General features: G+C 42.8%; 1 protein-coding gene across 25 annotated transcripts in view; it reads left to right on the top strand.

The window, feature by feature from the left end:
• The window catches only part of FOXP1 (forkhead box P1), a 780,655-nt gene that overhangs the window by 748,223 nt on the left and 15,862 nt on the right, over positions 1-16,570 (top strand). For 12 of the 25 annotated variants that reach the window (XM_070738223.1, XM_070738224.1, XM_070738222.1 and 9 more), the window contains 2 exons: positions 2,832-2,953; positions 5,674-5,743. In XM_070738223.1, the coding sequence (XP_070594324.1) occupies positions 2,832-2,953; positions 5,674-5,743 (192 nt within the window). Of the gene's footprint in view, positions 1-2,831; positions 2,954-3,348; positions 3,519-5,673; positions 5,744-16,570 lie in introns of all 25 variants that reach the window. The other 13 variants (XM_070738212.1, XM_070738220.1, XM_070738219.1 and 10 more) reach the window with 2 other exon arrangements.

The following is a 16,570-nucleotide window of genomic DNA, read 5'->3' as shown; positions in this document are numbered from 1 at the left end:
TTATTTTCAAAGCTTAGCACTTTATATGAGTATATGAAGATGACTGCTATTTTATATTAATGAAATAGCTGAATGAAAATAGAATGTTTCAGTATCTCTGATGATAGGGCTAAAGATCAAAGGAGAATAATAGTCTTTATGCTGCTTGGTTCCAAAATCTAATTTAATTGGAAATAATTAATTCTCCAAGCCAAAATGTAATATAAATCTTTGGCAGACACAGATACTTCTGAACTCAGCTTACCCAATGCCTAGTATCTTTAGAATTTGACATGGTATTATAAGGATCCATGAAAACAGTGTTATCATGGATACTTTTGTCCGTTAATAGCTGAGGATGGTCGAAATATTTTGCATGCAAGTACTGTGAATGTAAGTCAGGTCTTCTGGAACACAGGGCAGGTCATACAAAGTTTGCTTGGACCAAATTGAAATTTAGAGCAAATAAGTATAAGCTCTCATTGATTTCATCTTGTAGAACTGACAGGAAAGTTATTAGGCAGTTGAATATAATTCTATTTGAGGGTGAATTGCATTCATGTTGTATTGTTTTCTTTTTTAATACATAATATAGGTATTTTCTCTTGCCAATTATGACACACACACACACACACACACACCCTTACGCAGCCTTGCAATTCTGCCTTACTGGCTATATTCCTTCTATACATTGGGAGCTATTAAAAAAAGCATTCAGAGAAGAAAGAAATCTTCTTTTTCATTATCAGCAAAAGCATTGAAAGAAAGGATTGTAAAAGTCTGCATGGTTTTGTTCTTCCAGACAGTTATAGAATTACAATATAAATGTAATCCCTTACTTTATTATGAATCTGAAAATGCAGTTGATCCAATTCTATGCCCTATTCTTCCCCATCTTCCATGTGCTGCTTTGGGAGCGGCACTCCTTCGGTTCACACATGCGCACAAACACGCAAACTACCCTGTTAGCAGGTTTCCCTTGATTGAAGAGCAGTAGCCTGGGAGGAATACTGTTGTCCATTCTTAAACATATTTTTGAAAGTGAACTAGTCAAACTGTCAGACTCCTTACTTATGTGGAGATGGTGGCATAGGAATTGAGGAATAGATTTTGCCTCATTGAAGACTTGAATTTTCATGTGTCATGAGCAGAAATTGCTAACGAGTTTCATGGTTCCTCACCAGTTTCTACCTACATAATGACAGGATTCTTTGGTGATTTATTAATGTTCTGACAAAAATAGCATTTGTTCAAGAGCATGGATTGCCTGTTTAGCCTCTTTTGAGGAAGCAAGAGTGAGAAAATTAGTTATGCTGTAGGACTGCAAATATGAAATGATTTGGAATCCCCGCTACTGTTTTAATTAATGTGATAAATGTGTTTTGCCTAACCTTGGTTGCTACAGTAGATATAGACAGTCATGACTAGAAAGCCTTTCACTATGTAGACATGAATTTGTGAATAAGGGACTTAGCCTTTTAGGTTATTTAAACATTTGTCCATATATTTCCCTGGCATTATGCCTGTAAAGGAGCCACCCCATTGATAATAATCATAACAGTAATAGTAGTAGTAGTAGTAGTAGTAGTAGTAGTAATAATAATAATAATAATAATAATAATAATAATAATAATAATTTATTAGATTTGTATGCCGCCCCTCTCCGAAGACTCGGGGCGGCTCACAACAATAATAAAAACAATATTATAGTAGAACAAATCTAATATTAAAAAAGCATATAAAACCCTATCATATTTAAAAAACCAAACAACACATTCATACCAAACATAAAACAAAATATAAAAAAGCCTGGGGGGGAAGGTGTCTCAACTCCCCCATGCCTGGCGGTATAAGTGAGTGTTGAGTAGTTTACGAAAGACAGGGAGAGTGGGGGCAGTTCTAATCTCCGGGGGGGAGTTGATTCCAGAGGGCCGGGGCCGCCACAGAGAAGGCTCTTCCCCTGGGGCTCGCCAAATGACATTGTTTAGTCAACGGGACCCGGAGAAGGCCAACTCTGTGGGACCTTATCGGTCACTGGGATTCGTGCGGTAGATGTGAGTTATATACTTTGCTTGGTTTTTTTTAAAGACTACCAGTTGTGAATGTTTGTGTACCTTTAGGTAGAATTTGTTGGAAAGCTGTTTATTATCAGTTTAGACATATCCAAAGCTGCTTAAATTTCCAGGATAAGATCCTGAAAATTGATAAATACAATTCTAGAGATGAAAAGAATAAGACATGTAATGTGGTAGAAGTAAAGTTTGGTATTTTTACTACAATGGAGGACTTTAGAGGTCTCCATATGCATTCAGCCCAAGACTATATTGTGGACCGGCCAGTTACTGGGACCTGGTTGGTGTGCAAATTTAATAAATAATTTAAAAAGTCAATTAAACCTTACAACTGACAACTAATGACATCATCAGAAACATGACAAGCCTCATAATTCTGATTACAACAGCAATGCTTGAACCACAAATGGTGAGTTTTACAGGATATTAAAATCATCCCCTTCATAGTTCTAACTCTAATAACAAAGAACAGAAAGTGGAAGAATTGGTGAAGAACAAGACTTTGTTTGGATACATTTCCAAAATGGATTGCCACATGATATTAATATATAGAATAATTTCACATTTCTTAACTTTCCAGGCCATGAAAATTTAATAAGAACAATCAAGTTTGGGTTTTTCGTTATCTTTCTTTTGCAAATCTTACAAGTTATAACTATATTGTCCGGTGTGGAGGGCGGGATGAGGGAAAGGGAGACTTGCCGGCTGACAATGCTAAGACTCTTTTTCTCATGGAAAGTTTTTTTTTTCCCAATGTTTTCTCTCTTATACTTGCTGCAGAATGCAGTGCGTCATAATCTTAGCCTTCACAAGTGTTTTGTGCGAGTAGAAAACGTTAAAGGGGCAGTATGGACAGTGGATGAAGTAGAGTTCCAAAAACGAAGGCCACAAAAGATCAGTGGGTACGTCCACCATGTTTGAACTTCTTAGCCTAGCTAGTTTTAACATAGAAGCTTTGGCTGCTAGATGGTGTTCTAGATCAACCCAGACGGTTTTGCCTCAGCCCAGTCGAGGTGAAGCAACAAGAGAGCATTTCATCACTACCATTTGTATGCCCAGCAGTCCCCTTTGCCCTTGCTTGCTTGGTGTTTGTTCTGCATCACATGCTAGAAGCTTGTTAGGTGGCAATGCATATTAACCCTCACAATCCATTGGCTTAGGCTTATGGCATTTTATTTTCTTTTTGTTTTGTTCTGTTCTGTTTTTTCCTTTCCCCTGTATTTGATGTCTGTTCTGTTTCCCCGATCCCGTGCCCCGTGTTCCCAAATCATCTCGTTTGCCGCTGGTCTTATCCCAGGGTGCTATTCGCACCAACCTCTCCCTGCATAAGTGCTTTATCAGAGTAGAGGATGAGTTTGGGTCCTTTTGGACTGTTGATGATGAAGAGTTTAAACGTGGCCGTCATATTCAACGAGGCCGTCCTCGAAAATTCTGCCCCGATGAAAACTTTGGCGAGCTTGTTACACAGTAAGAGCTTTTACTTGCTTTGTGTCTGTATGTTTGTGTGCGCGCTAATTTTTTTCCCCCAGTTTTTGTTTTTCTGTTGCTTTTTGCTTTGCATGGTGTATTCATCTCATTGCATTTCACAAAATAGTGGCATTGCCTTGCTGCAAAAATAATAGTAATAATTTAAATGTCATGCTTGTACATGCATTGCATTGCTTCTTGAAAAAGCCTACGCTAACATTTTATAAATTGTAAGTCATATTTGCTTCAATGCAGGGACGCAGATAAATTCTTTGTTAGCTAATGTTGTAATAAACTATATGGTGTTAAGCTGGTTTTATATATACATGTTTTTAAGTCATTCTTGCTGTCCTATATGCTTTCAATGCTATATGTATATATGTATATGTATATAATACTATATATCTAACTACAGGTAACTTTCAAATATTTGAAAACTCCATTCAAAGATTTTACTTATTTCATATTTTTCTGTTGATTAATTCAGAAACACAGTTTGAGTGACAATATAGGGTAGTGTGGCCCTTTTTAAAAATTTCACATGCAGGTTCTTTCTAATATTTTCTGCTCTTCTCTGAGGACTGGCATTCTTATTACTAAGTCTGAATTAAATTGTCATCAAGTAAAATCCACTGACTAGTGAGCATTGCTTTTTTAAAACTTGAGTAAAACTTGCTCTGGGAAGAAAAGAGAGGATTTCCAGTAATAGGTTTTGAGGTTTATATTCTTAACTATTTTTAATGCTTTACTTGAAAAAACTGGTTTACAGTCATGAACAAAAGACACATTAGAGCCATGAAGCTCACTTTTAAAAAGACGTGCATAGGATTATGCATGTGTTAATTGCTTTTAAATCCTTTTGAAATTGATATTAGTTTTGAAATTAAAAGTTAGTTTCCATTTATTTCAACCAGTAGAACTTCCAGCACATTAGAGCCCAACCCTTTCTCTTTTTACAACAATCAATATTTAGGTCCACATTTAAAATATACAGATAGTTGTTATTATTATATTAAACATTGGATCACCTTCTCAGTTTCTCGATGATCAGCCCTGTAGTTATAGATTAGAGTATAAATGAATGTGAAAAGCAGCATTCTCAAATAGCCAATGCTTCTGGATACTTAACTTCTAGAAAAGAAACAGCAAGCCCTGATGACTTATATGGACATAGACAGTTAAGATGGGTGTTATGGGTTAATTATGTAAACACCATTTCATGGGACATGTGTCCTAATTTTGTGTCCAAAGATACATCAGAGTGAGTTGAATTCCCTAACCAGTTTCCTGCATGTCCACCACAGTGAAAGTTCCCCCTTTGTTCTCTGAATGCATCTCTACTATTTTTTGGCTCTCTGCTTTTTGATCATTCTTATCTAAGGATGGATAATTCTGTTGGATTTCCTGAATTTTATACAATGGGATCATTCAATCATTCTTACAACCCATAGAGCCATACTCCTTCCTCGGGGCATTGACTGAGCAATTACTGCTGAGGGGGAGCTTCCTTCCTTTTAAAATAAGTAAGCTCGTCTGGATCACAGCTTCCTTACCATAAGCAACGAGCTGGGGCTGTTCAGGTGCGAAAGAAAGGCTATTTTTGTTACCAACCATAAATGACTTTGTATTGTCCTTTCATTATAAGATGTGTAGGGAAATAATATGCCAGAAAGAGTTCTGCCAATATTAAACGGACTTGTCTTTGCCTGCTTTTCCTATCTTCCCAATCGCAAGAAATCTAAAGAATAGTTAAACAATCCACACGCATTGTCTGGAGGAATACACACAGCTCTCTCTGGCCATAGAAAAAACTTTTTCTTGGTTCTGTGAAAAGTACTCATGTGAACACCTGCTACTCAGAGAGTTTTGAAGATACATAGTTCCTCTACAGCAGGAAATAACTCAAAAGACAACCTAAGGGCACTTAAAACATTTCATTCTAAAAGACTGGTTGCCTTTTACTGGTGAGGTGTACAATTTTTTTTCTTCTGTTTTTCAGTTAAGTAATTTTTTTTTAATGGGGAGGAAATAATAGTATTTTTATGATATTACTATATGTTGTGATGTAGGAAAGAAACTGATGTCCTGAAGTATAACAGTTGACTGCATTTAATTTTGTCTGCTTTTTCTTTTCAAATATATTTTCCTTGCACAGAAACCCCTCACTTATTAAAAACATGCAGACCAGCCACACCTACTGCTCACCTCTCAATGCTGCTATACAGGTAAGATTAATGAGCGTGGCAAATACACCACATAAGCAAGTGTGCCTTCTGTATTCGTTTCAAAATATATTAGCCTTGCTCTAATTAGATATTAAATTTTAATTCCGTTAAACTTTTTTCTTAAGTGCATAAAGCATCATGGTCCCTGGAGGCAAACACATACCAGGCTGCTTCGGCATTAGCTAGATGCTTAGCATTTTGAATATTGTGGCAAAAAAATTAAAAGTTCACTTATTAATATTTATCAGCAGTATCATAATTTCCATCCTCTTATTTCAGAATTTCACTTGAGGCAAAAATACCACAAGTGTAATTACTCTAGCACAGCTATTAATGTGCTGAATGATAGGATGGGGTGTCACATGACCTTCTATTGTTCGTGGCTTTAAAGGGAAAGTAGATACCTCATACACACACACACACACACACACCTACACACACACACACACATTCCCTTTCTTCTTCAAAGGGTCTTCTAGGTGTATGAGTCTAAATTTTTAAATAGCTAAACTTGCTGTTATGCATGAGGAATGAAGGAAAGAGATGTCGGTTTTCTGATGCTGATCTCAATAATATTTTTAAGCCAATATTTAAGTAATCTATGTTAGAGGTCATGGATTTATATATTTATAAAGAAGTGTTACAATTTGTTTACAAGCGGGTAAAAATTAATCAAAAGTAATTTTTCCACATGTCAGTGCTGAGAGAGATGCTTTTCAGCTAACTTTAGACTATTATGTGGTTTTATTTTTGTATTCCTTATTTTATATGTGTATTTTATCATTTTTTTGTTTTTTTATTATTATTATTATTATTATTATTATTATTATTATTATTATTATTATTATTATTATTATTATTACTATAGCGTTTAAAGTTGTATTTCTTAATAAAGCTTATGCCACCCTCAGCAAATTCTTTTTATTAAAACATAGTAAAGACATTGGCTATCTTTGATAAAAGATCCCAACTCTTTATGAGACAGACCCAGAAAGATATAAGTAGCATATATCTAGAAAATTCCTTAGATAAATTAAGATTCTTAAGCTTTATTTGAACAATATATATATATGTTGAACAATATATATATATATATATGTTGAACAATATATATATGTTCAAATAAAGCTTAAGAATATATATATACCAGTATATTAAAAATAAGGCTGTTGTGATGCTACTTTTGAAATCAAGTCAGGTGAATATGCCATATTTGTAAAAACATAGTAGAATTTTCCCCTTCCTAAACCAGGAAGTAGATTGATTACAAAATAAGTTAACCACCTACATCTTCATTTATTACTTTAATTTATGTAGTAACTTCTGAAAAGCAAATGAAAGCATGTGTAAATGAAGCAACTGTAAATACCATTCATTAGGATCTTATTTTCCCTTGAGTCCTGCGGAGTGCAATTTTTAAAGACAAGCTTCATCTGAGGAATAGCATTAAGATTATGAGCACATTTTGCATTCATGAGGCTGAAAGGCAAAAATGAAGAGATCCAGTGTTCCTTCAGCTTGTGTTAGCTATGTGACTAATTTCAATTAACATGCTTATTATGCTGAGCGGTTCGTGTTTTTAGTTCTGAAACATGTGTTGTTGTCATCATCTTTCCTGTCCTCTTATATTATGCGATACTATAACATCAATTTCAGTTCTAATACAGTGTCATCACTGGGGGGGGGGGGGGGGAAATCCCTGCAATGGGAAGTAATAGAAATTTTCAAATCAGACTCAGGACAGAAAGATGATCAAATAAAATTTTTATACCAATAAAGGAGAATCTTTGTAGCTTAGAGTTGAAATGAGGGAACCTACATGCTCTCTTTCTCTGAACATCATTGTTTTCTTGCAGACATTTTATTACCAAACTAAGTAACGTCATCAGTGCTAATCAGGGGCAGATTGCCATTACCGCTGCTACCGGTGCGCAGCACACGCAGTTTCAGTTCTCTTGCATGAGTGCACTTCCCAGTGTGTTTTTGCTTCTGTGTATGCGCAGGAGGCAAAAACACTCTAAAATCTTGTGAGCGGATGCATGCACATGCGAGATTTCCGTGACTTTTTTGCTTCCGTGCATGCGCAGAAGCAAAAATATGCTGGGATATGTGCATTCACAAGCAAGAGAACCAAAGCTGCTAATATACCGTCCTCTACTGCAGTGTTTCCCAACCTTGGCAACTTGAAGATATTTGGACTTCAACTCCCAGAATTCCCCAGCCAGCGAATGCTGGCTGGGGAATTCTGGGAGTTGAAGTCCAGATATCTTCAAGTTGCCAAGGTTGGGAAACACCGCTCTACTGTACCGATAGCAACCCACTACTGGTGCTAATCATGGGTAATGAAACAGCTGCAAAAAAACCCCACTAAGTTCAGACAGCATTAAAGACCCTTCAAAAATCTATATTGCATAAAGGGGGATCAAATAAATACTGTCTGTCTATACAATACTATACTGCCAGTACAATCCAGTTCATATTGTATGCTGATAGCAATTAGCTTTATTTTGTAAAAATTATAGGGGAAGCAAATACAGGCTTCCAATCATCACTCCCTTTCTCACTGGAATTGAGAAAAGTCAATCATCTATATAAACCGGACACAATTTGATACTCCGTTCAGCCTTAAAAGAGATGAATAAGCTGTATGTTGGAATGAGCTTATGATCCAATGCCAACCTCTCTCTTTGGTTGCCCTTAATTTGTAGCCCCTCTCATTTGAAAGACGCCCTAATTTAGGGTAGCTTTTAAGCATTTTGTACTACCCTTGGTGATTTCACTGTCTGTGACAAAAGACAACAGATGTTTTGTTTGAAATTATACAGGCAACAACTATTCGGCAGATATACGATAGGAAATTAGCATTCATCACCAATTGGCAGCCACTTGGGACTCCAATAATATCAATAACGCCAAGTTTCATTTTAGCATCTCTGTTCAAAGCGCTACTGCAAACACAGCTAATTAAGCAAGCAGACTCTCTTGTTTCATTGGTGCGTAATTCAATACACAGTAACTTTACTTGAAAGTCTAACCATCAGTATCATTCAAAGCCAAGGAAAATGTCCTTTGATGATTTCCCTTACTTCTTGCCCTACTTGTGAAATAATGCATCTCCTGTATTAATTTACTAATAGCATAATGTCTTTGTGAAGCCCCTCCTGCTTTTCCCCAGATTCTTTTACCAGGAGCAGTTCTAGTAGTGAGTTGAAGAGAGTAGTAGCTATAGTGATACAGGTAGTCCTCAACTTACGACCATCTAGTTATTTAAAGTTACAACAGCACTGGGAAAAGTGACTAACTGGTTCTCGAACTTAACAATCATTGCAGAATTCCTGTGGTCGTGTGATCAAAATTCAGGCATTTGGCAACCAACATGTATTTGATGGTAGACTTTAGGAGAAACCCACACATACTGTATTTCCATCTCTTACAATACTAGACAACACAGTATCAACAGTAGAGACCTTCTAATTTCTAAGTTCTATCATATCTCAAGACCTAAAATGGACACCTAACATCAAAAATATCATCAAAAAAGCACAACAAAGAATGTTCTTTTTGCACCAACTCAGGAAGCCTAAACTGCTCAAGGAACTGCTCATACATTCTACAGAGGAATTATTGAGTTTGTCATCTGCACCTCTATAACTGTCTGGTTTGGTTCTACAACCCAACAAAACAGGCTTCAGATGATAATTAGAACTGCAATTAGAAAAATAACCAATTGCTATCAACCTTCCATTGAAGACCTGTATATTGCACTAGTCAAAAAGAGAACTGTAAAAATATTTACACACATCTCACATCCAGGACACAAACTATTTCAACTCCTACCCTCAACTCCTACCCTCCTACGTTGCTACAGAACACTGCACACCAGAATAGTTTTTCCCCCGAGTGCCATCACTCTGCTAAACAAATATTTCCCTCAACACTGTCAAACTATTTACTAAGTCTGCACTGTTATTGATCTTCTCCCATGCCTCCTGGAAGGAGAGTCCAGCATGGGTTTAGCTCAAGTCTTATTGGTAGGACTGAGTTTTAAATTAACATAAATAAATAATAATTAGGTACCGCCCCCTTGCTGCCCCAAGTACCCAGTTTTAAAAAAACTCAGTCGAGGTTAAGGACATGAGTTTTTTCTCTCCCCTTTAGGTTGAGTATATAAAGTGAATTAATGTATAATAAATATTATGTGAACCTTTTAATTTTGTTCCCTTTTTCTTTTCAATAGGTTCCTGATCTGATGGGGTCTCTGCCCTCCGCGGGCACCACCCCCACCTTTCTCCTTTTGGGGCCTCTTCTCTCAGCGGGTACTGCCCACCGAGGAGCAACGGGCTATAATGGAATCATTATAGGACCTGAGGGTCCAATAAGCCCAAATCACCCCAGATGGGGGGGGTCCGCCCCTCCCCATTTTCGGGGGCTGCGGATGGTTATGAGCGCCTAAGGGAAGCCGCGGCAGCTCTTCAAGCCGCCTAACAGCTGATGGACCGCTCGCAGGGACGAGCGGCAAAGGGAGGCGTCGGCAGCCTCCGAGCGGCGGCGTGTGCAGAGAGCGCCAAAGGAAAGCCGCGGCGGCCTTTTAAAGCCGCCTAACAGCTGTTCAATAGATCGCAGGGGCGAGCGGCAAGGGGAGGCTTCGGCAACCTCCCTGCGACGGACAATCGGCGCTGGCGGCGGCGGCGAGGCTTCCCGACCTCGCTATAGTGCAAATCGCCCTGTGAGGCGTTTTCTCTGGCCGCCATGTTTTTTTGTTGGCAACGGGCCAAGAGCGCGAACGGCATAGCCTTGCCGTTTTAATTAGGCGCGAAATGGCAGCGGGCCAAGTGTCAGTCTCCTGAAACCTGCCCGGAGACAGCCGACGAGGTCACGTGGTAGGCTGTCAGCCTATGGAAACGCTTCCTTTCACTGTCAGCTCTGTATTCATGCCATTGCTTGCAAGTGAGAGCCTTCTGTTTCTCAATATAACTGTGGCTGTGCACGTTTTGTGGATTCGATCGTGAGTACGCTGCCCCATATTAATTTGATGAATATGGCAGACCAACTGGTCAATGCAGAGGAACAGGCCCAGACTGTCACTCCTATCAAAGGGAAGGATAAGGCCACCAAGCCTAAGAATAAGTCCTCCCAATCAAGTTCCTCTCTTCGTGAGGCTGAGAGGAAGATCAAGGCCCTAGAGCAACGTTTGGAGGCGGCCTTGTCCCCCCCCATCGTAGGTGGACTCACTATAGGCCCTTTCCAACCTCTTCCTCCATCTGCCCTTCCACCTGCTGCTTCTATGGGCCTCCAGGGCACCGCAACGGAGAGAGACTGGTCCCCTGACAGGCAGGCCCCCCCTCCATTGCCATCACCTGCAGCGAGGTCTGAGAGGCCTTCCTCTTCTCATAGGCAGGTTCTGTCTCAAGTGGAGTTACAGGCACCAGGTTATTTGCCTTCATCTACCTTCACCCCCACGGCAGCGGGGCTTAGAGACAATGCAGATGCTTGGCAGGCCTTTGCCCCTGCCATACAGGACATTGTGGCCAATGCATTTACGCAGGGCATAGCTGCGGCAACACAACGAGCCAATGTATTTCCCTCTCAGCCTATCCAGCCCAGAGACATTTGGTCAGCACCACCGCCCCCGACTGGGTTGGGTTCTGTCTCCATTGACCACACTGATTTTGAGGAGGACAGTGACCACGGTGACGGCCTGTCAGATGATGAATTCACTGTTTCAGAGCAGCCGGCAGTGGCGGGACTTTTTAAACCCTCCTTGTATAGGGTTTTATTGCGCAAGGCGAAGCAGGCCTTAGATGTACCAGGAGCAACGCCATTAGTGGAGTCTTCAGACGGGCCACGCACTTCGGCTGCTCTATGTAAGGAACCCGCTAAGGAATCGGACAAGGTTCCTGCATTGGAGATTTTCCTTGAAAATGTCAAGCGCCCGTGGCAACATCCGGCGGCGGCGCAAGGGCCTTCTAATCTGGAACGCCGGTTTTATACTTTTGATGACAGCATGGAGACGCTGCTCCAGTTCCCTCCCGTGGACAAGCCGGTGGCCACTTTGGTTTCCCGCACGGTTGTGCCTTCAGAGACGGCGGACAATTTGAAACCGGATGAAAGGAGAGCGGAAACTCTTCTCAAAAAAACCCACCAGATGGCCGCTTGGGCTCTTCGAGCAGCTTCCACGGCCTCCTTCTTCAGTCGGGCGTCCATTATGTGGATTCAGGAGGTTCAGGCGAGACTGGCTCCTGAAGAGACTCGACTGCGGCAGGACTTGAATAAGCTCCTCGCGACTGCGGAATTTTCCACAGATGCCACCCTGCATGCCGCGAAATTTGCCTCCAGGGCTATGGCTTCCACCATTGCGTCAAGGCGCCTGCTTTGGCTCAGGAATTGGCAGGTGGATGCCAAGTCCAAGTGGACTCTGTCTTCGGCTCCCTTTGAGGGTACAAAATTGTTCGGGGAGGCCCTAGATCCTGTCCTGGTGGAGGATAAGGACAAAAGAAAGGTCCTCCCAAGATCTTTCCGCCGCCAGGACCGCAGGGCTGGCCCGTACTCCCGTAGGCAGTCCTTTCGGTGGGACTCGTGGTCCGCCCATTCACAGCAGACCAGACCTTACTCGCAAGGGGCCTTTTCCACATCCTACAGGAATGACCGGCAGTATTCCCAGGAACGAGGCAGAGGTTTCTCCCAGACGAGACGCCCATACCGGGGATACCAACAACGGAACGCCAGACGTGCCAAGTGACTGCCTAGACGACATTCCTTTGGGGGGCAGGCTACAAAAGTTCAGCGACAGATGGCGAGCTACCACCTCAGACCCTTGGGTCTTAGCCACTATCTCGCAGGGGCTAAAGATCGAGTTTCTACACGATCCTCCAAACCATTTTACTGCCTGTCCGGTCCCCAGAGACTTCGAAAGGAGGTCTCTGTTAGATCAGGAAATTCTCCACCTTTTACAAATCCAGGCGATCGAACCTGTTCAGGACAATTCCAGGGGTACGGGATTCTATTCAAGGGTGTTCCTTGTACCCAAGGCCTCCGGGGGTTGCAGGCTCATCTTGAACCTCAAGCGTCTCAACCAGTATATTCTGTACCGACGGTTCAAGATGGCCTCCCTCCGTTCCATCCTGGCCTCTGTTCGGGCAGGGGACCTGCTTACTTCAGTGGATCTAAAGGAGGCCTACCTGCACATCCCCATACACCCGTACCATCGACAATTTCTTCGATTCTGTCTACACAACGTCCATTACCAGTACAGGGCCATGCCCTTTGGCCTATCATCGGCCCCTCGTACCTTTACGAAGGTACTGGATGCACTACTGGCCGACCTGCGGTCCCGACCTATACGGATTCTCGCATATCTGGACGACATCTTACTTCTGTCTCCAACCCGCCAGAGGGCGCACAAGGACTTACGAACCACGATGTCTTGTCTACAGCGTCATGGTTTTACCATCAACATGCCAAAAAGCCATTTGGCTCCTGTCACCAGACTCATTCATCTGGGTGCGGTGATAGATACGGTCTCTCAAAGAGTGTATCTATCTCCGGAGAGACAGCACCGCATCTGTTCTCTCATAGCCGGCCTTCAGCAGAGCCGAACGGTGCCGTTGTCTTTCCTGTCAAAGGTACTCGGGACCCTGGTATCCTGTGTGGACATTGTCCCTTGGGCCCGTTACCATTATCGACTGCTCCAGTGGACCTTGCTTCCGTTTCAGCGTCGCAGACTGAGCCATACACACCGTCTAACCGTCGTGGGACGCGAGTTGCAACTCTCTCTCCGCTGGTGGAGATCTGCAGCACTGCGGCAGGGCACTTCCTTCGGACCATGCCATCACACGATCCTCACCACAGATGCCAGCCTGTTGGGGTGGGGGGCTCACATCCAGTCCCAGGTGGCTCAGGGCTTCTGGAGCCCCCAGGAGCTATGTCCAATAAACATCAATTTCTTGGAGTTGAGAGCTGTCCGCTTGGCCTTACTGGCCTTCGCCACCTTACTGGAAGGTCACCACGTCCTTGTACGCACGGACAACGTAGCGACCAGGGCGCATTTAAATCACCAGGGTGGAACGCGCTCTCTCAGGTTGATGGAAGAGACGGTCCTCCTCTTCAACTGGGCGGAGACTCATCTTTCCTCCCTCCATGCAGAGCACATCGCGGGGGAGGACAACAAGCAGGCGGATTGGCTCAGTCGCCAGGAACTGGACCCGGCGGAGTGGCGGCTCGATCCGGACCTGTTTCAGGAAGTCTCGCGTCGGTTCGGGGAACCGGTGGTGGATCTCTTCGCTACCCCCCAGAATACCCAACTCCGGAGGTTCTACTCCCGTTTTCCAACTCCGGGAGCCGAAGGAGTCAATGCACTACATCTTCAGTGGCCAAAGGTCCTACTGTACGCCTTCCCCCCGATTCCACTCATCCCATCAGTGGTAAGGAAGATCCTGTCGGAGGAGGCGGAGGTGATCTTGCTAGCGCCTCATTGGCCTCGGAGACCGTGGTTTGCGGACCTCAGAGAACTGTCAATTTCTCCACCTTGGAGGATACCGGACGACCGGATATGCCTCAGCCAGGGGTTCGTGCACCACCCGGAACCTCAATGGTTTCACTTAACCGCATGGCATTTGAAGGGGACAGGTTGAGGAGCTGTCTCCTTCCCGAGAATGTTATCACGACTATTCAAGCGGCTCGACGCCCTTCCACAGTCCGTATTTATCAGGCAACATGGGCAGCCTTCCATTCCTTCTGCAGTGACAGGAACCTTCGACCACAGGATTCCACAGTCATCCCTGTCCTGGAATTCTTGCAGAAGGGTTTGGAGAAAGGTTTGGCGCCAAACACGCTAAAACGCCAGGTCGCAGCGCTTGCCACCATTATAACGCGGGACGATGGGGGACCTTTAACTAGTCACCCTTGGATTAAGGATTTTCTTAGAGGGGCTACCAACACGCATCCCCCTCCGGTTCGTCGTTTTCCCACATGGGACTTGACCTTGGTCCTTCAGGCCCTCACGGGGCCACCGTTTGAACCGTTGAGAACTGTTCCATTGCGTTACCTTTCCTTTAAGACGGCCTTTTTGGTGGCGGTCACCTCGGCAAGGCGGGTTTCCGAACTGTCCGCCCTGTCGGTCAGATCAGACTTGTGTCAATTTTATCCAGACAGAGTTTGTTTACGTCTGGACCCCACCTTTCTTCCAAAGATTAACTCTCACTTTCACAGGGCTCTAGAGCTGGTGTTACCGGATTTCTGTGCTCACGGTACTCACCCTTTAGAGCTTAAATGGCACAAGATAGACGTACGCAGAGCACTGAAGCTTTACATCAGGCGTACCGGCAGTTCACGCAAGACTGAGGCTTTGTTTGTTTCGTTCAGTGCTAGCAAACTGGGCCTCAAGGTATCTTCTAATACTATCAGCCAGTGGGTGAGACTATGTATAGTTGAGGCATACAAGGCGAGCGCAAGGACTCCACCGAGTGGTATACAGGCTCATTCGACAAGGAGTGCGGCTTCTTCGGCAGCTTGGGCGTCACAAGCTCCCCTTGAAGATATCTGCAGAGCCGCGGCCTGGAGTTCACCCACAACTTTTATTCGCCATTACAAATTGGACACCTTCGCTTCAGCTGAAGCTGCCTTTGGCAGACGGGTACTCCAGAAGGTGTGCGGGGAGGTACCACCCATGGTTCACAATCTCCCTCCCTGAACCTTGGACCTTGGGTATATCCCATGCTGGACTCTCCTTCCAGGAGGCATGGGAGAAGAACCGTTGTACCTACCTGAACGGTCTTCTCGATGCCCTGGAAGGAGAGTCCATACCCTCCCGAAGAACCATGGGAATTTTTTTGTTGGTGATACTGTTTCTTATGTTATTATGGTTGTTAATAAAGTTCATTACCTTTACATCTTTTCGTTTTTTAAAACTGGGTACTTGGGGCAGCAAGGGGGCGGTACCTAATTATTATTTATTTATGTTAATTTAAAACTCAGTCCTACCAATAAGACTTGAGCTAAACCCATGCTGGACTCTCCTTCCAGGGCATCGAGAAGACCGTTCAGGTAGGTACAACGGTTCTTCTCATTGTTCCTATCACCCATCTCCTCCCACTAATGACTGTATGACTGTAACTTTGTTGCTTGTATCCTTATAATTTATATTGACTGGTTCCTAATATGATTTGATTGCTTATCCTTAAGTGTTGTATACCTTATGATTCTTGATGAACTTTTCTTTTATGTATACACTGTGTGTGTATGCATGAAGACAAATCCCTTGTGTGTCCAATCACACTTGGCCAATAAAAAAAAATTCTATTCTATGCTATTTACTATGGTGGCGGGCCTCCAGGGTCATATGATCACCATTTGCAATTTTTGCAGGGAGCTTCCAATAAGCGAAATAATTCAGTTGGGTAAATACAGATTCGCTTAACAACTGTGTGATTCACTTAAATCCGCAGTGATACATTTAATGACTATGGCAAAAAAATGTTTTTTCGCTTTATGATATTTCAGAAGCCACTTGGATGTGCGTGTGAGAGGTATCTGGAAATGAAATTATTACGGGAAAATAGGGGGAGGGGGATTTGGCCCTAGAGAAGAAAAATTGTCATTAGAATTTCTAGATTAATAACTATAAGCACATCTGATTGCGAAATAGTCCAGGAATGGGTTGCTACGGTCTGACCTGCCCAGTTACCGAGTCTGTGTTTTTTCCCTGGCCACTCCTCCATGCCTCTGAGCATGCCCCAGTTTTAGACTCAGTCGGATCTGAAACAGTCATCTTTGCAGTTTTGTCTGTAGCAAAACCATTCCTGGACATCTGAACTTTATTTTCTGCAGAAT

The sequence above is a fragment of the Erythrolamprus reginae genome, chromosome 2 (genome assembly GCF_031021105.1).
Source record: "Erythrolamprus reginae isolate rEryReg1 chromosome 2, rEryReg1.hap1, whole genome shotgun sequence".
NCBI classification, from domain to species: Eukaryota; Metazoa; Chordata; class Lepidosauria; order Squamata; family Dipsadidae; genus Erythrolamprus; species Erythrolamprus reginae.
The sequence above is the reverse complement of the archived record's forward strand: the minus strand, read 5'-3'. Positions and strand labels throughout refer to the sequence as shown.